Here is a 21080-nt window from a genome sequence, read left to right on the forward strand (position 1 = left end):
TCTCTGCGTGTGTGTGTGTGTGTGTGTGTGTGTGTGTGTGTGTGTGTGTGTGCTCACCGCTCAGGCTGGCCTCCATCATGTCCGCCCGTTTCTCCAGGATCTCTGGGATCCTCAGGTAGGCCACGCCCACGTCCTCACATTCCCTCTCCTGCTCCTCTTCCTCTGGCGGCTCGCTCACCACCGTGAACCGGATTCTGTTGGCAGACACATCATCATCATCATCATCATCATCAAACTTATTCACGTGCGATTTTCGTATTTAATGAAAACACAACAATTGCAAAGTTTTGTTTTTTCGACATTAACGGAATATAAACAAAGTTTTGCTCACATGTGTAACAGAAACGCAGCGAGTGACAAACATTTGTCCCTCTTTCTGAAATGTGGGATTGGTTTAAAATCTAGTCGAAAATCACAAACAGTTGTCTCGAGAAATTCAGCATAGCGTCAGATGGAACAGTGTATGAGGTGAAAGTAGCCAAAATAATAATTTTGGCTACTTTTCATACATTTAACTATTGGATGAAGGTATAAAATCTAATTCCATGCTAAAACTAGAAACTGATCAAACTGAGGCTCTCATGATAATGTTTTTAAACATTTAAATTTAAATATCAATCTCTTTGACAAAGCAGCTTCCTCAGAGCCTGCAGGTTTGCTGATTTTTCTTTTGTTTCGTTGGCAGACTAACAGCTGGCTCTGGTTTCCTTCCTTCATATCTGATCTCCAGATCCTGCTGGAGGAAAATGCTGCCACATCAAGGAATCATGTTTTATTCACTCAACCAAGAAGGAAAGTCAGAGATTAATGGAACACTGAAACACTCCCAGACCAATCTGATGCATAAAAACAGGAATATTCCTGGAAAAACACAATGAATATGGAGTTGAACCTGTTTAAACTCAAAGCTCCTCCCAACAGACTTAAAACCAATAAATGTTCACTTCCCTGAAGACATTTACAGTGTTATTATTATTTATATATTCTGTCATAAAAAAACAACACAATAAAGGTATTTCATTCTAAAGATATTCCATGTAATCTGATTAGAGACAGAAGAGTTGGGTAGTCATCTTGATGTCACTTCCTGTCTCACCGTTTTCATCTCCTGACCTCCAAGGTTTTAAAAGTTTTGGGTTTTTCATTACAGTGTAGTTCTATTTTATTGTGACCTTTTTATTTATCCAATTCATTTAGTTTTAATTAGTTTTTAGAGTGGGTTTGCTAGTTATTATTAGCTACATATCATATAGTTTTAGTGTAGTTTTTATTAGTTGCAGTAGTAGTTTTAGTTTTTTCATACTTTGGTTAAAAGGTCAAAGTCTTGTGATTATGTTTACATCAAATGGGTAATGAATACTGAACAGAAGTTTTATAAACGCACAGTATTGTTCCAGTTAGTTGTAGTTTTTCCCCCCTTTAATTACTGCTTTTATTTATTTTCAGTTAATGAAAATGTTTTCTCTATTCCAGTTCTTGTTATTTATTAGTTTTTAAACATAATAATATTTCTGACCTCTCCATTTGAGCGTTTCGGCCCTGCAGGACTTCCTTCAGCAGCCGTCGTCTCGCTGCGTTGTTCTCTGCGTCTACAGGAATCACTACGGAAACACAAACAAGCCAACAAACAAATGTTACAAACAGACAAACGATTAGCATAACGGGATTTCTTCTGGGATTGTAATTATGCTCTCAAACTGTGAAACATGTTGGCTTTATCTGTTTTTGTAAAATTATGTACATTTAAACCACTTTAACTGCTGGTTATCAGTACAAACTAATCTTTTTTTGAAAGTAAAAGAAATCTCTTTGGATTTGTGCACATTCAAGTATGCAGAGCTGCAAATTTCAACCAAAACAAACAGATTTTGACAAAGTTCAGATGAATCAGAGTCTGTTTTAGTCAGAGGTGGCAGAGTTGCCAAAAATCAGATTCAAGTAAGAGTAGAACTACTTCAATATAATTTTAAGTAAAAGTAAAAAGTAGCCATTGAATAAATTACTGACGTTTGAGTAAAAAAGTATTTGGTAAAAAGTCTACTCAAGTACTGAGTAACTGTCATTTAATATTTAAAAATTACACCATCAGATGGGCCAAAATATAAAGTTAATTTTTAATTTTGGCCCAAAAAAATCTGATTTGACAAAAAGTTGGATTGGGTCACTTCAGGTTGCAGTGTGAACATAGACTTAGATCCATTTTCTATCTTTAACAGAACAAACTTCCTGTTTAAATTCAGCTTCAGAAACTGGAATTTGTCTCAAAACGAAAACTGAAACTCAAGAGTCCCTGAACAGAACCAGCACGATCCAGGAGTTACAGACCTTTGCTGTAGTTGAAGTTGATGCTGCGGCCCAGCGGCGGTTTGGGTAGCGACAGCGGCGTCTCCTCGGTGGGCAGATCCAGGAAGTTGTACTCCACAAACAGACGCACCACGGTGTCGTCCCGCGCCAGCCGGGACTCGGGTGTCAGGCTGAGAGAAACCACCTCCACCCGGACCCGCTCACACAGCTGAAAACCAAACAGCGTTTCACTGAATCAGGTTAATGAAGCTGCAGCTGGATTTAAAAACTAACTTTATGGTTCAGTTCACAAAGTCACAGACTGAAGCTGTTATGTGTAAAATATGTTTTTCTTTAACATTCGTCATGAAAGTTACCAGTGAAACAAATTAGACTTCAGTTACTGAATTAAAAAGCTGGAGTTCATGTTAGTTCAGTGTTTTAAAATGTTAGAAAATACAATAAAATGTAACAATAAAACATCCTTAATCCTTTAAATTACAAATCTGTGAACTTTAATGCTCAGTTGGGAAATAAAATGCAAAAATATATTGTGTGTGACATTTTTAAAAATAATTAATAAAACATGTAGTAGTGAAACAGTAATATTTAAGCAATTGTAGGTCCAAAATGTTAAAAAACATATCGGTACTAACATCAGCATTGGCCAATATTAGTCATTTTTAATATATCGGTATCGGCACGATAAATAAAACTGGGCCAATATTAACAATCAGTGTCTATGTCCATATTGTTGCCGACTGTTTCTGGTAGTTTTTTCCCCAAAAGGTGTCAGAACAGTAGAAAATTACATATAATATCTGTACATATCGGTTATCAGCCTTAATACAAATATTGATATTGGGCCAAATGTTCATATCCATATTTTGGATAATTGCTTTAACAAATGAGGCAAAAGGTTTGAGCTACTTGTGTTTTTTTCTGGCTGGAAACATTTTTTAATCTAGGCTCAGCGTGTTTGTCCTTGCTGAGATTAATCATTTACAACAAAATTAAAATGCAAACAGCGTCATCTTTCCACATCTTTTATTGTAAAATTCTGACATTTGCTTCCTGAAAAAAGGACAGAACAAAATATTAAAAAGGCTGCAGATGGATCTCAGGCCACATTTTGGACGCCCTTAGTTAAATGACATCATGTGGCGTTCACTGACCTTCCTCCGTGTTGCCTGTCCCTGAACGATGCAGTCGTCGCTGTCGGACGCTCCCTGAGGTTCTGCAGCAGCTGGAGCTTCCTCCACATCTGGAACAAGTCAAAACAACAAAAAACTAAACTTTTATGTCTGCTTTAAATTTATTCTGAGGAAATATCAGGGAAATAAAGTTAATGTGCCCATCAGATGAAGCGGGACTTCACCAACTAAATTCAAGACTTTTTAAGACCATTATAAATAAACTTTAAGACCCGCATCATGAGAGAAATTTCTAAAAGAAAATCAGATATCTTATATATAAGTGCCAAGATTTTGTGCACATAATTCACATAGCATTGTAGGGGTTACCAGTCCAAGTTAGACGGGAATATCTGTGAATATTTGTCTAACTTGGACTGATATTTTTTAGATACAAATTTTCAAGTAAAAAAAGGAAACCTTGGGGAAAAAATGGTCAAAATTATGTGCAAATTACAAGTATAAAGTGATTTAGTGTGGGAATTAATAAATGATTCTCTACTGCCACCGGTTTTTCACAGTTGCTAAAAAGAGCTGATGAAACTGTTACAAGTAATTGCCTTCCTCAGTAAGTTAGTTTTGTTTCAGTTCAGGTGTACTGAGATATTTGCACTAGAAACTAAACAAAAATGCTTGGTAAGCTTTTGTGTTTCTGTATTATAAGTCGGAATATCTTTTTTTATTTACATGGTAAAGCATCAAACTTGCTGGATTTTATTCGCTCTGTAAGACGAAGCCCTTGAATTCATCTCAGACTGATGCTCCATCGCTGCAATTTCTGGATGTCAATTTCTTTTAATTTATTTGGAAATTATGATAAATAAAAAGCTAAATGAACCCTGTTAAGTTTTAAGTGGCATACTGCACATGTGTGAGATGTAAGGTTGTGGGAGGCGGGGTTAGAGCTGTAGTTTTTTCACTCCGTTGTGTGAGGAGCCCGGGAGCGCATGTTGTTAACTGTTAATGGCGACCATTACAGTGTGGAAGCTAACGTCAGCAGTGTGATGATTGAGTCAACAAACCCATCCTGAAATATGGAAAATATTCATTCAGTCTTTTTTTAATGATCAACATTCCAACCTTCGATGATTTCCTCGGAGATGTCGGAGTCGTCAGAGTAGGGCTGCGCGCCCTGAACCAGCTGCCCTTCGGAAACATGAGACTCTTCCTCCTCGTCATCGCCTTCCTCTGCTGTCCTGTGAGGAGCTTTGGGCGCCACCTACGGAGACAAACGGGTCAGGGTGAGGACGAGTCATTCACAAGAGTCACTGTTAGAATAACTCATGTTTGAGTTTACCTGAACTTCAGGTGAAAACGTCGTCTTCAGTTTCTCTGGAACACTTTCTGCTGAGCTCCACTTATTAAACTGTGAAAGAAACATAAAAACCATTTTTATACACAGAACATGAAAGACGAAGGCCTGAAGTGTCATGAAGAGTAAAGAACATCCGACTCTCTGCTCAGTATCAAATCTGGATTTTGTTGCAACATTAGCTAGGATGTTAATTCTACATGACAACACTACGCTTGGCCTGTTTTTGATTTACTGGTCGAGGTGCTAAAGCTCACAAAGAGCGATGGGAGCATTGTGATGAAGAAAATGTGGCTTAATCGATATCGTCAACTGAATATCAGGCAATAAAGGTGACCTATTGCGCTTCCTTAAACAGGTTAGGACAGGTCTAGGTTCTAACATGTTGATTACATGTTTGTATAGATAATGAAATTTTAGTTTGCTCAGAGTTGTTTTAGGGTCTCCTGCCACTTTAAATCCAAGTAAGTTGCTATTGGCTACGCCTCCCAACCCACGGATCTCACCTTTTCTTCTTCAGGTGTCACATCAACAAACGTGACCCGTTTGGCCCCTGATCCGTCCCGCTCCAGCGTTTTCTGTCCTCTGATTGTGGGCAGTACCACCTAATGTTAAAACAGACGACAACATCTTTCAGTCTTCTGCAGATTGATTGTGAACTCAAAGATGCCAAAGGTGAAGTTCTGACCTTAGAAACAGCTGCAGAGTCAGAGCTCCTAAACTTTTCCATCTCCTCCTCCAGCATCTCTTCAACATCTTCCCGCCATCCGTCTTTCTTCTCCGCCTCAACATTCACCTGTTCCTGATGAGGATCGACCGGTTCTCCAGCATGATGCTCTGGGAACAGTCTGTGCTCTTCAGCAGCTCTGGTGATCCCCACAGAGGGACTGTAGGCGGACTTCCATCTCAGCGTTACTTCCAAGCTGCCGGCGGGTTTTCCAGAAGGATCAGCAAGTTCAAACATACCTGAAAAAACCCCACACCAAACTGAGCAGCAACAACAAGCAGCGTTGGTTCACTTCAACCACAGAAAAAATTAAAACATTTAGCACCATTTCATTCAAATTAAGGATTTATTGAGTTAAAACAAGCTCCTGCATATTTCTGAAAAGGTACTTATTTCAAGTGTAATAAGATGTTTGCACAAGAAACTGAACCAAAAATACTTGCTAAGATTTTGTGTGTTTGCAGTGTGAAATCTAGTATAGCTTCATAATTTTTACATACTTGAACATTGGATATACTATTCATACTACAGCTTTATATTTGATAAAATGTTTGGAAAACAAGCATTTGTTAAAAAAGAATATAAAAATATTTTCAGGCTGCCCCAAACATAAATCGGGGCCCTGCTCTACTGGCCCAGTAAGCCTTTCTAAAGTCTGGCCCAGTAACTCTGAGTAACTCCACTCAGGATTATTTAAGTGTTTTATTTACCTGAATTCCAGTAAATTCCTCATAAATCTCACCTGAGACCTCCTGACCTCGGGTCAGGGACAGCAGCGGCACTCGGGTTTTCCCCAGGTAGGCGTCCAGCTGCTCCTCTTTGTAGTCGAACACGTAGAACTGGAGCCCCTCCGTCTTCAGGAACCGGTCCAGGACGTCGTCCATCAGGACGGAGTAGGACTTGAGGTCATTGAACTCCGGCTCGCCGCTGTCGTCCACGGTGGCCGTCGGATAATCGGGGAAGTTGAAGAACTTGTAGACGACGTAGGGACTCGGAGAGCCGGAGCTCCTGGACCAAAGGCCTCGGCACCGCTGGACGAAGATCAGGAGTTCATTCCTTCTGGCGCCGGTCGGTGGCTGAGTTAGGAAAATAAAAGAAAGGAGAAAAAATACAGAAAATTACCGAATGAACTATAACAGCTGGATGGATGGATGTTCTGATGGATGGATAGTTGGGTGTTCTGATGGATGGATGGATGGATGGATAGTTGGATGGATGGATGGATAGTTGGGTGTTCTGATGGATGGATGGATGGATGGATGGATGTTCTGATGGATGGATGTTCTGATGGATGGATGGATGGATGAATGGATGTTCTGATGGATGGATGTTCTGATGGATGGATGGATGGATGGATGTTCTGATGGATGGATGTTCTGATGGATGTTCTGATGGATGGTTGGATGTTCCGATGGATGTTCTGATGGATGGATGACCTGTGGTTGGTCCCCAGCCTTCATCTTGTCTCGGTTGTCTCCGCTGGTCGTCTCTGTTATTGGGTTCTTCAGTCGCAGCCAGTATTCCAAGGACCCGAAGCTTCGGGCGTCTTCATGAATTCCTGATTAAAATGTAAAAATGCTTTTTTACTTTTTACACAGAAAAGCCAAACTGATTAAAATTCGACTTGTGCTCATATCATCAACACCTTCAAAGCAAAAGCAGCACAGATGAAAATTATTACTGCCCAACATAGTCGAGTTGATAAAGATCAATTTTGTCTGATTAGAAGAAGTCGGATGGGGCTGGCTGACATTTCATGACCTCTGGAAACATTTATTAATATCTTTAAAACAACAGCAGCACAAACAAAGATTTTTGCTGCACAAAAGTTTGACACCAATTTGGTTTTATTTGAAGAAGGTGGGGTGGACTAACTTCACTCAGGTCCTCCAAAGTTTGTTTTTTCCAGGTCTGTTTTCTGTCATTTCTGTCAAATAAGAGCAGCGGTCATCTCCCGCGTGTTTCTGATTATGAATTATAGTCTGTTGCCGTTTGCATGTGGGCGTTGTGACTCACCAACCAGCGGGATGCTGCCGTAAACCTTCCCCTGCTGCTCCAGCAGCTGCTGCAGCCGGAGCTGCGCCGTCGCCACCGTCCTCCAGTCCACTCCCAGCGCCTGGTGCAGCTCCACCTTCACCGGGCAGCGGCGCAGGTACTCCACCAAGTGCTCGTCCGTGTTCATCACGTACTTGGAGGTGAAGCCGTACGTGGGGCTGCGGCCCGTCGCCACCGGAGTGGCGTGCGTCTCAAACAGGTAGAAGGAGTAGGTGCAGAAGGTGGAGGGCTCTGCGTCGCCGAGAGCCTGCAGGGCCGGAGGAGACAGCGAGGCGCCGACGATCTGCAGCTCCAGGAGGTTTTCTCCTCGGTCCAGATGGACGTCTTCATCAGAAAACTCCACCTCATCTTCAGCCGTCAGGTCCGGTTTGAAGGGAAAGGACTTGGTGCCATAAGCAATGTCTCGGAGCTGACCTACAGAACCAGAACAAAGGATCAGCTGGAGGATTCTGCAGGAGCAAAAACTGAAACCCAAAGTTTGAAAGGCTGCACAGGAGGAGAAGATCAGAGTCGGCTGTTTGTTTCTAGTAAAAAACTAAGTTCGTTTAAAGACACAAATTTTCCTGCAACTGTGATGCTGAATGAGAACAAAACTCATGTTAGAAATTCAGATTATTTTTAACAATTTAGTTTTTTAAATCTGTAATAAGAGAAAAATGGAGGTTCATATTTTTGCCCATGTTATTCATTCATTTATAAATCTCCTAGTTTCAATCTAAACACTTAATAAGCTAAATAAATATGTAATTTACAAAATACCTAGTAAATATTCACAATATATTTAGATAGCAAGCTTAAAAATTATTTAGTTTGGAGCTTATTTTTAGTTAGAAAGCTAAATATTTAATTTGGAGCTACATATTTAATTAGCAAACTAAATATCTGGTTAGCTAACTAAAGAAAAATATTTAGTTATAAAACTATATGTTTAGTGTGTTGCTAAATATTTAGTAAGCAATCTAACAAACATTTAGTTTGGCTTTAGATATCTAATTAGGAAGCTATGCGTATTTAGTTTGGAGCTGCATTCTTAGTAAGCTAAGTAACTAGTTTGAAGTAAAATATTTAGCTAAAAAGCTAAAAACTAATATTTAATTTTGAGCTAAATATTTAGTTTGGAGCTCAATATTCAGTTAGAAAACTAAAAAATATTTAAGTTGGAGGTAAATATCTAGTTACCAAGCTCTATTTAGATTGAAACTAAGCATTTAGATAGGATCAGTTTATTGTCTACACAGTAGCCTCTGGTTTTAATTACACCGATGAATTGAAATAAAATTCCTAAAGTAAATGAACAATTCGATGAAAACCTTCCAGCTTGGAGATCTTTGCTGCTCTGGCATCCAGCAGCTGAATTTGACGCTCCAGCTTCTGCTCAAACCCGACTTTATCGCTGTTCATCTTCTGTAACGCCGCCTCCAGCTCCACCTGAAGACCGACAGAACAGAAAACAGAGGGAACGGAAAACAGAGGAAAACAGACAGAACAGAAAACAGAGGGAACAGAAAACAGATGGAACTGTTATTACATCCTAATTGGCTAAACTCTGAACCAAACATGATGTTTGCTGGTCTGTGTGCTTCTCCACCTTGTAGTCTTTGCTGATCTGGCTCTCCATGTTCAGGAGGTTCCTGGTCTTCTCCAGCTCCTGGATGGTTTCAGCGTGAGCGGCACGCAGCTCTCTGATGTAGCTCTGCTGAGCGCCGCTCCCGTCCTCGTCCACGTCTACCAGGAAGGCCAGATCTCCGCTCCTCTCACACCTCTGCTTCTGAGAAAAGATCTGGATGTTAGTTTTGCTCAGGGGGATCAACAGGGTCAGTGCAAAAACACAAAATCTTACCAAGAAATTTTGGTCTAGTTTCTAGTGCAAATATCTTGGTGCACTTAGATTAAACAAAACTAACTTAAAAGAAACTGTTCAGAAAGATATACGAGCTTCTTTTAGCTCAATAATTCCTTAATATTGTTGAAAAAGTGCTTGATCCATTGGCAGATCATTTCATATATAACATCGGAAAATTGTCAGCAAAATAATCTGTCAATGGATTTAGTCATTTATAATCAATATTAAGAAATTACTGACAAGCTCCTGTGCTTTGCTAAAATGTTATTTGTAAGTTAATTTGGTCTTAATTCAAGCGCATTAAGATATTTGCTCTAATTTGGAACAAACTTCCAGAAAAATGCAAAACAGCAGAAGCACTGAGTTCCTTTAAATCAAGACTAAGCACCCTCCAGCTTAGAGATCATTTTGAACCATAAACAAAATATTAACCAACATTTTGATGTGTAGCGATATAATGTCTACTTGTTTTCTCAATAGTTGACTGTTTGTTCTGTGACTTTGTATTTTTGTGTTTTTATGATGTAAAGCACTTTGAACTGCCTTGTTGCTGATATGTGCAATAAAAATAAACTTGACTGACTGATTGATTGATGGACTTGATCATATTTTGATCATATTTTGATCATACTTTGTGTTTTTGCAGTGATAATGTTTGATCGTCTTACTTTAATGAGCAGCAGGGCCTCTGTCAGTTCACCCGTGGTGTAGTCCTTCTCCTGTAAAGAAGAGCAGCGTCAGATTGAGCGTATTTATCATCTGAAGGATCAGATCTCAGGGTTGGTGGAGACCCTCACTCTGCTCTGGAGCTTCAGACGTTCATTCAGTTTCTCCACTTGTTGCTTCTGTTCCAGAAACTGGAGCTGAAGCTTCTGGTTTTCTTCTGTCAGCTGCTCATTTTTGTCTGAATCAGTCAGAGAGATTTACTTACTTTACGACGCTTATTATCCTGATTTAACCCGGAGGTTGGCGTTATGAGACGGGAACAGACCTCTCTCAGACTTGATCCTGTCCAGGATTTCGTTTTTGTCCACGAGGTCGGCCTTGAGCGCCGTCTCCAGCTGGACGATCTGTAGCTTCAGCTGTTGCTCCTGGAGATGCCACTTCTGCTGCTGAGAGACGTCGAAGGCACTGCGGACGAAAGGAGAAACGTTGCGAGGCGATGACGGTGAAACACAGCTGAGCTCAGACCCAACAGAGAAACTACAGAAACCTAAAGTCTGAGAGAATCTGGACAATTTTAAAGGTCAGCAGCCCGTCCACCTGCTCACCTGTTCAGTAGCTTCTTGTTGCTCTCTTTCAGCAGCTCCCTCTCCTGCTCCAGGTCGCCGATCCGCTCCTGTAACTGTCGGCAAACACGGAGGCTACTGAGCGCGCTCACTGGAATGCCTGTAACCACGGCAACGGCTCCGCATCTCACCTGCTCCACCAGGATCTTGGTGACATTGACGGTCTGCAGCTGCTTGTCCAGCTCCAGGTTCTTCATGCGCTCGGCTTTCAGCTGGGCCGTCAGCTCGTCCACCTTCGCCATTGCCGCGTCGTTACTCGCCTTCATCGTCCGCTGGGCCTGGAGAACACAGGTGAGCTTCGGTTTCTCCTGCTGCGGCGCTGAATGCTGACGTTAACTCTCACGAGAAGAAAGATTTCAGCCGCTGGGTTTGACCCAAGGAAATTTTGGGGGTCAAACATCATTGCCACATTTAGCAGCGTGTACATGAGGTTGATTGCCAGTCCTAAGACACTCCTGGCTCTCATTGGTTGTTTTTGAAAACAACCAATCAAATAAAGATTACCTTAACAGCTAATTTCTGTCCAGTTTTTATCTGACTTAAATTAGTATTTTTACAATTTTTGCGTTATGCTTCCTTTTTAGTTTCATTTTAATATGAATGTGTGTTTATCTGCCATCATCGGTGGCCATGCTAACTGCCTGAGCATAAGTGGCAGGCTATGTTGTGGTGAACCAGCTGTAGCAGAGCAAAAAGAAAGGGGCAATGCCTGAGCATAAGAGTGATTGGCAGCACTAAGACCCTCCTCCTGACTCTGACTGGTTGTTTCTCTCTAACATCTCTTTATTTTCCTGTAAAGTTCTTTAAATGATCGTCCTGGATCAAACTTCTTACCTCCTGCAGAAGCCGATATCTGTTCTCCAGCTCTGTCATTGTGTTGGATCTGTCAGCCAGCTGCTTCTGCAGTTTGATCATCGACACGTTGCTGCTGACCTGCGACCTGCGAGGAAAACAGGGTGTGTTTAGATCCCCATGCTCCATCTGCAGTCAGGCAGGTCCTCCATAAAGAAACCAACTTTAGAGTGGAACTCTGCTGCTGTCGGGCCAGAAGGAGCCTCTCCTCAAAATCTTCCTCTCTCCTCCTCAGCTCCTCCTTCAGATCCTCTGATGCTTTTTCCAGCTCCTCCATACTTCTCCGCTGAGACTCCACCACGTTCTCTCTGGAGCACCGGGAAACATCCACTCACTACAGCTCCTAAAACATTTCTGGATGAGCTTTTCCTCAACATCTGCCAACGAACACACAGCAACTTCTTCACTACAGTAATAAATCCTCTGCATGTTATTATTTATATCTGGAAATTTTGCGCATATGCACGATGCCGGAAGGCAAAAAGACGATTCTTTTACATGCCGTCCGTAGCCGCGCTGCAGCGGTAGAACAACTCTGTTCACAAAATGAGACCTGGAGATGTAGGTATCACTAATTTATTGAGATGAGACACATCAGAGGGAAAAATAAAGCAGAAAAACTGTGGAAGATCAACTCAAAACCACGTTTTTCTCACTCTCTGTGTCAACTGCACTACACGCAGACTCGTTGCCATAGCAACTGCATCAGGATTCAGCACCAAAAAACACGCAAACATTTCCCACACAAAGAACAGAACATCCAGTCCATTACAGTTTTATGTTTTTAGACTTGATGTTTATTTTGCGATCATTAATAAGTTGTCAAAGTCAAGCTAGCATAACCAAACTACTTCCCTCTCTCTCACTATTTTTTCTGAATTAAAACTTTTTCCTGACCTTGTTACCTAGTTGTCGTAATGTTGACATTTAGTAGGAAAGCACTGCGTCCCTCTTTCTTTTATATATCAGGCATACATTTAAAATTTAGTGTGTTACATTGATAACTTGACAGCTAAAAACAATGCTAGTCATTGTCAGCTTTTTGTCCTCCAGCATGGAGACGGGGGAAGGGATCTTGCGTGCATGACGTCACGCTGCAACAGCTCTATAGTATTCAATCAAGAAACCTCTGAGACAAACACGGAACATATGACTCAGATGATACAAAAAGACACATAATTAATGATTTTGTGGTAATAATGATGCAAAACAAACAGAAGTTACAGGTTGCGGATCTCGGCCCTCGCCTCCTCCAGCAGGTTGTGTCCGTATCGAGGAATCTGACCAGTCGGAGGTCTCCTGCCTCCTTCCAAACTCCTCCGACCTGAGGAAGAGACATACTGAGTCAGTTTCTGTCGACCTGACTGAAAAGAACCAAAAGGTCTGAACTGAAAAGATTCAGTTAGTTCTGAATGAACAGACTCAGATGATAATGATTTAATAAATCCTGACTGAACAGATTCGGTCTCCTAATTGTAATGGACACACTGATCCACCTTTTTCACTTCTGATACCGACACCGATATCTGAGGTTTGGTATCGGTCGATATTGATCAGATACAGAAAAACAGCTCAACTGATTAAAAACATTTCTTTTCTTTTTAGACATAAATGTACCGAATTGCAGATTTATTTGCTAACTCTGCACCAGTACTGCACATTTAAAAACCCAAGCTTGGTCAAACATGTAAAAACAATCTTAATTTATCCGGTCAGTGCAATTGGAAGTAAAACAGCAAATTTAAAATAAATAATAAACTTTCAAAAACAAAGTTTGTTATTTGTACTTGGTCAACTCAGTATTTTGTCAAAAAAACGTAAAAATAAATTGCAATAAATGTTCAGTCAAATGGTTCAGAAAGTGAAATTAGGAATCGTATAATGTAAAATAAATAATAAACCATAAAGTCACTCAGAAAACAAAGTGTAGAATTAGACTGAATAGATCTGCCCTCATGATTGGACAAATTGATCTAGAATTTCTGTCAATATTAGAACCGAAACAGACATTAATGAAACAAATTGGCTCCATCCTCTGACATTCTGTAAATGTTTCTCTTCATTATCAGTTTTTTTTTTTTTTTTTTTTTTTTGTGCAGGCAGCCTGGACTCACTTCTTGGTCGAGCAGGAGACTGAGATGAAGCATCGTCTCTGAGCTTCTTCAGGCCAGAGTTCACCCGGGACGGGACGTGCTCATACTGCGTCTGCCTCCGGCTGTACGAGTTGAGGATCTGCTGTTTGGCCACCAGGAGGCGCTGTTTCAGCCCCTCCTTCTCACCCTGCAGCGCTCTGACTTTCTCCTGCAGCTCCTCGACCATTTCCTCCATCTCCACGTCTCTGAATCGGGTCGGAGCAGCTGCGCCGGTAGCCATCCGCTCCATCCGCCCGCGGTCCTTCACCAGCTTCATCAGCTTCGTGCCCAACCTGGTCAAGAGTTGCAGCGTTACTGAATGTCAGAGTTACATTTACTGGAGTAACTTTTTTGGAAAAAAAATTACTTTTAGAAGTATTTTTACTATGCTGTACGTTTTACTTTTACTTTAGTAATTTTGTTATTAAGTATTTCTACTCTTACTTGGGTAAAAGTTCTGGATTTTCTACCCACAAACATGTTTTAGCCAAAATTTCACCAGACAGACACACCTGCAGTTTTTGTTAAAGTTTCAGAAGTTTTACATTGAAAAAAAAAACTGATTTGGAAAAATGTTTCTTCGACCTGATTCTGTTATTTTGTAATTATGTTATATATATGAATAATTTTGCTATTTAAAATATAAAATTTCCACATTACTTTATATTTTGGTCTGATGATGTAATTTATAAAATATTAAATGGTAGATGTTTTGATCAGTAACTCAGTACCTGAGTAGACTTTTTACCAAATACTGTTTTTACTCCTGGCAGACAGCTCTGGAAAAAAGTAAGAGGTCACTTAAAATGATCAGTTTCTCTGAGTAAAATGAACATTGTTCTGTTATTCTATGAACTACTGACAACATGTCTCTGATATTCCAAACAAAAATTTAGTATTTATTTGCAGAAAATGAGAAACGGTCAAAATAATGAAAGAGGTACAGTGGTTTCAGACCTCAAACAATGCAAATAAAACAAGTTTGTATTCATTTAGAAACTACAATACTAACGTTTTAACTCAGGAAGAGTTCAGGAATCAATATTAGGTGGAATAACCAGGAGGCTTTCAGTGCAGTGGGCTCTTCATTTTTTCCAGAGCTGTATATTGTGGCATCATTAGCATAAATCATCGCCGTGGCATGCTGCAGGGGAAAAAGCAGGCTGAAAACAACACAGGTCCCAAGCAGCTGCCTTGCAGAACTCCACACTCCAATTCTTTTATAAAACATACACATTGCTTACACTGTGAAAGATAACTAGCAAACATGAAAGATAAAAACCAGGTCAGCCCCTTTGTTTGGAACAGATCCATTTGAAAACAGTAACACTGATCGAGTTGTGCGTCTCACTTCTTAATCTTGTCATTCTGTTTGTGAAGTTGCTGTTTTTGCTGCAGCGTCTCCTCCAGCAGACGCAGGTAGCGGTCCTCCAGCTCATCCCTGGACATCTTCCCAATATTCTGCTTCTCCAGGGCGTGCTGATGCACACTCAGATCTGCAGGTGGAAACAGGATCAACACCTTTACCGACGTCAGACCTCAGCCAGGGTATTTCACATTTCAATAAAAGGAAACAGCAGACATTTTAGAGATAACTGAAAATACACTTCAATGCATAAGTCCAGCTGTTGGTTGAACTTTTAACAGTAGAAACAGGAACTGTACATATGTAGGCATGTCACAATAACAAATATTGCTGGACGGTTAATTGTCCCAGAAGAAACGATATTATTGTTGTTTTGAGACCGTTTTAAAGTAATATAATGGTAATGTTACAATAATGAAAGGACACATTCTCAAAGATCAATAAACTTTAAATTCTAACAAACATTTAACACTGGAACTGGAAGACATTTTAAATATCCAAAATAAACCAGACGGATGAGTTTTGTCATCCAGTTTTTGGTTGGAAAAAAGAGAGAAAAGAGAAAAACAATAAATTATGCAAATAATAGAAATTACTGGGCTCATTTTAATTTGTCATGTGATTAATTGATTAATTGTGACAGGTCTACACATATGTATGTGCACACGTTATCCAGGAGGCGTGACGCACTTTGTGGAGCGGCGGTGAGTCGGGACAAGTTGATGGTCATGTCTCTGACCGGGAGGTCTGAAGCCGTCTCATCGAGGACATACGACATGATCCACTCTGAAAACAAATAAAGCCTTCTTAAATTCTCAGGTTTCAATCACAGACATCATCCAGCTGCAAACATTCAGATTTATATAAGATTTCTCTGTAGACAGTTTTTGCTGCAAACCTCTGAACTAGCTCCAACTCAGCCTCTGATTTGCAAAGCAAACAGCAGAAACAGCACTGGGGTTGAATAATTATTGCAAAGTTTATCATGATTTCATAATCAAGATGCTTTTTATCATCACTTTTATTGCTACTGAAATAAATACGTTAAAATATTGTGACAAGACTTTAAGTCCACATCATCCATCCCTAAATAGCACAAACACACCACAGGTCAAGTTCAGGAACTACAATAAACACAAACATTTGAGTTTTTTTGACCACCCTAACTTCCTGCTATTTATTTTTTAATTTCATACATGCTTGCTGAAGGCTTGCTGGTTCCACCATTTCTCCTTCAGGTACACTTGTGCATTACTTTCCAGAGTTAATATACTTTAGTTATAAAATGTTTAATAATGACAGGGTTTATGAGATGAGGCTGGATTATGTTCACTAGTTTTTGTTCATTACAAAAACTATAGGCAACAATATCAAGAACTAATATTGATGTGATTTCATTTGTGATTTCACAGATAGAGGGGACATATCTAATTACATACTTTAATATTTTGTAGTTATAAATGTGTACTGTAATAAAAATAAGCAATCTGAGTACAACTTTACAGTCTCCTTCACGTCAAATTGAACAACATTAATGTGTTACAGACAGATTTTGTCATAAACTTTCCACAAAGCTTGTCTTATTATGTCTTTCTTGTAACAACATTTCAGAATAATACGTTGGAAAGTTTGTTAATTTCCTTATGGAGGCACATTTGTAAGAACAATGCCTTTGTGGATTGAACAGCGAGTTTATTTTGAGGGTTGTGCTCTCGAGAAACTTGCCAAATCCTCTCTGGCAGGTCAAATGGATGAATAACTCCATAAATCCATTTGACCTGGATTTATTTCGATTAAATAAAACGATGGTTGGATGAATGGATGGAAATTAATGGAACCTTCAAGAAAATGACACAAATATTTTATTTTTCATTTTACTATATTTTCTCATGTCATATCCTGATCTGTAAACATCTTAATAAAATTCCAGAAATATTCCAGAGTAAATGGTTTATTCAAGTTTATCTCCATCAGACTGAAGCTAACGTCGAAGCTAACGGTATTACTCAATCACCTATTTAAGGTCAAATATGACATTTTTTACACACATAAGTGTATGTGTCACTATAATGTACCACCTTTAGTATCCTGACTACTTTTTAATAGCTTCTTACCTTTAAAAAAGACTTTATTCCGCTCAGAGTCACGGTTGCTATCGAAAACAACCGTTTATGTCGCTATGGTACTAGAACGCATGCGCAGAAGGGTACAGCCTTCTGGGAATTGTAGTCTTTTCTTAAATAATGTCTCAGCCTTTCTTTTTTGTGATTATGCAGTTTTAAAGGATTGAAATAGTGATGTTAAGTGATATAAAGCTCTTAAAGCGAACAGGAATCTAAATAAACACAGTTCAAAACTTTGTGTGACTGTGCAAATAGGCTGTGTTTGTGTTTGTTTATGAATATTTGTGTATCTCCTTCATCTCCTGTGATTTCCATCATGTTTAAGCCATGACAGCCTGACAGTTTGAACATGCACATGTGAGCAGCGTGATGCAGAGGCGACTCGCTGCCGTATCACACAGTCTGACAGGCCGGCTGTCAGATCCCTCTCATGAATCTCAGATGGATCTAATTTTGCATCCTGAGATGAGCAATCCGGCTGGAAAGGATGAGTTTTCTCCACATGTCAGACTCCATTGGGCCGTGACACAGTGTGCTGTAACCTTTGACCCCTCCCCTCTTCTGGTAACGCAGTGAAATCTGTCAGGGAGTTGGTCTGCCGTTCACATTCATGATCCCCACCAAGCTGGTGTTCAGCAGGCCATGCACGGGTCCGTGCAGCAGCTGTCAAGTGCATGATCAGACGAGCGTGCAGGACCTCCGTACCGTCAACTCTACCCCCATATTCTAATATAGGCAGATTTCCCCAAAGCATATGGCGTCAGGCTGTTTATTCAGATTCACAAAGAGAAAGGAGGCAGGCAGGTCTGAGCATGTTACTCTTCTATGGGAGAGGGAAAATGTTGGTGTCTGCAGGTCCAGAGAAACCCAGGCGTCGCTGACCGTAAACAGACTTAAAATAATATAAAAAACATGCAAGGTGACCAGAAAGAGATGGGAGCAATTGGAATATTAAGACGCTTAAAACAAGGAATTAAAAAGAAGGAATTGCAGACAAGTCGTCTCTTCTCTGGGTTTCATTCTTTTTGAGTGAAATTAATGTTCAGCATGTCAAAGCAATTCATGTTTAGGACTTTGTTAGATTTTCTTGCATAAACATCAGCAGGAAAATATTTCTTCAAAACAGCAATGTGCAAAGAACATATAATAGTGCTACAAACAAATATTCTAATTTGTTAGATTATTCTGTATTATTAAGATAAGTTGACAACTCTTGACATTTGCTAGATTTTTGCATGAATTGGAAAAGCATTACATCATAAGAAACTGCAATAATGTAAATTAGACTCAAAGTCAAGTCAAGTTTATTTGTATTTCAGCAACAAGGCAGTTCAAAGGGTTTTACGTCATAAAAAAAATATTAAATAGGGGAAGAGATATACTGCTTAAAAATAAACTCTTTTTTGACTTTTTTTTGTTAAATCCTCAATCTAATATTTAAGATTAACAATCAATGGCAGAAATTTTGCAACACTTCCTCTTGCAACTTTTTATTCATGTATTTTTGGACAAATAATTTTGTTATCATTTGTTTTATCCAACAGAAAAGTATGTACTGACACTAAGTATCTATTTTCATTAGCTCTTAGTTTACTATTTGTTCAAACTAATTTGGATTTTTGTGTGCAAAAACGTTTTTGTCATCAGAACATAAATATCATCAAATGATTGTCAGTTATTTATATAAAATGAATAGTATGGGCCCTAAAAGCAAGAAACTGAATTCAAAGTTGCCTTGATAGTTTTTTTTTTTTACAACGCCTGATGGTTCTGATCTGGATTAAGTGTTTGTTACAGATTTAAGATTAGAGTGATACACAGTTATTCACCTGGTCCGCTGAATTATTCAGAAATCTCTGAAATACCCCGATGCACCGCTAGGTGGCAGCTGTTGAACGTCAGAGGGGATCCCGCTGTTATTGTCCTTCATTCACAAGCTGCATTGTTCATTTTTTTGGTTTTTGCTTCATAAAATAGTTAATTTATTCTCTGCATGTAAAAATTAAAAAAATCAAATAAGGCAAAATGAAAAAGAATCTCATAATTTATGAACACTTACCTGTTTTTACAGAACATATATGAAAACCAGTAGTTTAAATAGTAAATGTCTAGGTTTCAAATGACAATTACTTTAGTTAATGTGTCCAAATAATTGTGAAATAAAGGTAGCTAAACAGGGAATTAATGTCTTACAGCAAGGAATGGTCAAAACCAGGGCTGAGTCTAAGCCACCTGTGACCCAGCATTAGCTGCGTTTTCATTTACTGCATCAATAAATTAGCTTAATGGAAACACGCCAGTTTCTAAAACAAAATCTCACATTTTATAATGAAAAGTTTTCTGCACTAAGATGAGGTGGATTGTATTGAAATTAGAATATTTTGTAAGACTGTAATGGAAACACTTTTTTCGGATCACAACAGTCATGTGATCAACAACCAGACATTGCTACTGGAGGAAACGACGAAGAAGACAACAGGAAATAGATGGAGGATGATGACATGGAAATTTTGAAGAAGCTCGTATTTTTCACAAAAATGTTTTAACACTCAAAGGAAGGAGTATTCAGCCAAATCAAGATCAGTGTATTTTGAAAAACTGCAATTGAAACCATTTTTTCCGCATCACAACCGGATGTTACTACAGGCAGAAAAGACAAAGAAGACAACAGGAAGTTGGAGGATGATGGTGCAGTGGTGTGATTTTAATGACTTATTATAAAAAATTGTGTGTTTTTTTTTACATTACTAGAATATCTCTGAGCACATTTGTAATGGAAACGGCCTGCATCATGTCCACTCTGTGGCTTTTTACGCCTGATCTTGGAAACAAACTAAACTGAGATCATGCAGTAACGTCTTCACCGTCAGTCACACACACCAAAACGTCTTTTTAAGAAGTCAAGCCTTCAGGTCCGCAGACATGAATAACATGAACTCCTGCGGAGACTTCTCACTTCCTCCCAAAAAGACGACAGACGTTTCGTCATATCAAGAAATATACACTGCTTTTCATGTGTGTGGATGAGGTCAGCAGGTAATCTCTCTGCTTTGTGTTTTCAAATCATCTTTTAAGTGTGCAGTCAGACTCATGAAAAGACGATCTGCTGCTAAAATGTTTAATCTGCTCCTCCTGGGGATCATGATGGAAGGTTGAAACAAGACAAAGGTGTCAGTTAAGAAGAAAACACTTCAAATTGGAGCCGATTAAACTTTGAAATGTTTAAATCGCTCCCTGCTGAATTGTCTTCGGAGTTAAAAAAGGTCAGCTTGTTCCTCCGGTGAGGACAGATGAATGGTGTTTGTTTACTCCGCTGTCAGCGCGGCTCAGTGTTTCTGTCGTCGCCTCTCATCTCGCCGTCAGCGCTGGAGATGTGACGACATGTCGGCCAGTCTGCGGCGCAGCGTTCAGGTGTAATTACCTCCACAGCGTGTCAGGTTGGAAACCCGTCTCCCGTCGCTGCTGAACCAATTACAGCCGCAGCTTTAACTCACTAATGTTTTATTTACGGTTCGTACAGGAAGAGCCGGTGTTCTGATTTAAAGGAGCTGTCACTGATAAACACAGAAGAAATCAGTTTCATATTCTGCATTTAAAGGCAAGAAACAATCAGTAACAAACTCCTGGTAAATATTCAGATCAATAAGATCTTCACCTTCTGTCCATTTTACTGATTTAGTGACACATTTATTTTTGTTGTGGGTTAACAACCTGCTCAGGTGAGAATGTCTTCGTCTGAGAGTCTGAAAGTTTTCAAATAAAATCAAACAGGAAAAGATGAATAATTATAAAACTGATGCTTTATTTTAATTTAGCAGAAATTCAACAACTTATGGATGGATGGATGGATGGATGGATGGATGGATGGATGGATGGATGGATGGATGGATGGATGGATGGATGGA

At 39.5% G+C, this 21080-nt stretch overlaps 1 protein-coding gene across 2 annotated transcripts in view; it reads right to left on the reverse strand.

Annotated features, from left to right (window-relative positions):
• The window catches only part of rpgrip1l (RPGRIP1 like), an 18540-nt gene extending 1283 nt beyond the window's left edge, over nucleotides 1-17257 (reverse strand). Inside the window, exons 1-25 of one of the 2 annotated variants that reach the window (XM_007567479.2) lie at nucleotides 17167-17257; nucleotides 15743-15838; nucleotides 15038-15182; nucleotides 13669-13979; nucleotides 12779-12878; nucleotides 11719-11862; nucleotides 11537-11642; nucleotides 10834-10980; nucleotides 10685-10758; nucleotides 10405-10544; nucleotides 10211-10317; nucleotides 10082-10132; nucleotides 9159-9338; nucleotides 8881-8998; nucleotides 7532-7984; nucleotides 6952-7073; nucleotides 6258-6591; nucleotides 5477-5754; nucleotides 5295-5393; nucleotides 4774-4842; nucleotides 4557-4695; nucleotides 3459-3547; nucleotides 2326-2512; nucleotides 1517-1601; nucleotides 58-194 (exon numbers count right to left, since the gene is read on the reverse strand). In XM_007567479.2, coding sequence (XP_007567541.1) covers nucleotides 58-194; nucleotides 1517-1601; nucleotides 2326-2512; nucleotides 3459-3547; nucleotides 4557-4695; nucleotides 4774-4842; nucleotides 5295-5393; nucleotides 5477-5754; nucleotides 6258-6591; nucleotides 6952-7073; nucleotides 7532-7984; nucleotides 8881-8998; nucleotides 9159-9338; nucleotides 10082-10132; nucleotides 10211-10317; nucleotides 10405-10544; nucleotides 10685-10758; nucleotides 10834-10980; nucleotides 11537-11642; nucleotides 11719-11862; nucleotides 12779-12878; nucleotides 13669-13979; nucleotides 15038-15182; nucleotides 15743-15830 — 3703 coding nt within the window. In that variant the 5' untranslated portion in view covers nucleotides 15831-15838; nucleotides 17167-17257. The remainder of the gene's footprint in view (nucleotides 1-57; nucleotides 195-1516; nucleotides 1602-2325; nucleotides 2513-3458; nucleotides 3548-4556; nucleotides 4696-4773; nucleotides 4843-5294; nucleotides 5394-5476; nucleotides 5755-6257; nucleotides 6592-6951; nucleotides 7074-7531; nucleotides 7985-8880; nucleotides 8999-9158; nucleotides 9339-10081; nucleotides 10133-10210; nucleotides 10318-10404; nucleotides 10545-10684; nucleotides 10759-10833; nucleotides 10981-11536; nucleotides 11643-11718; nucleotides 11863-12778; nucleotides 12879-13668; nucleotides 13980-15037; nucleotides 15183-15742; nucleotides 15839-17166) is intronic. The other variant, XM_016679389.1, reaches the window with a different exon arrangement.
• Nucleotides 17258-21080: the final 3823 nt, after the last annotated feature.

This window comes from Poecilia formosa, unplaced genomic scaffold, assembly GCF_000485575.1.
Source record: "Poecilia formosa unplaced genomic scaffold, Poecilia_formosa-5.1.2 Scaffold209, whole genome shotgun sequence".
Lineage (NCBI taxonomy): Eukaryota > Metazoa > Chordata > Actinopteri > Cyprinodontiformes > Poeciliidae > Poecilia > Poecilia formosa.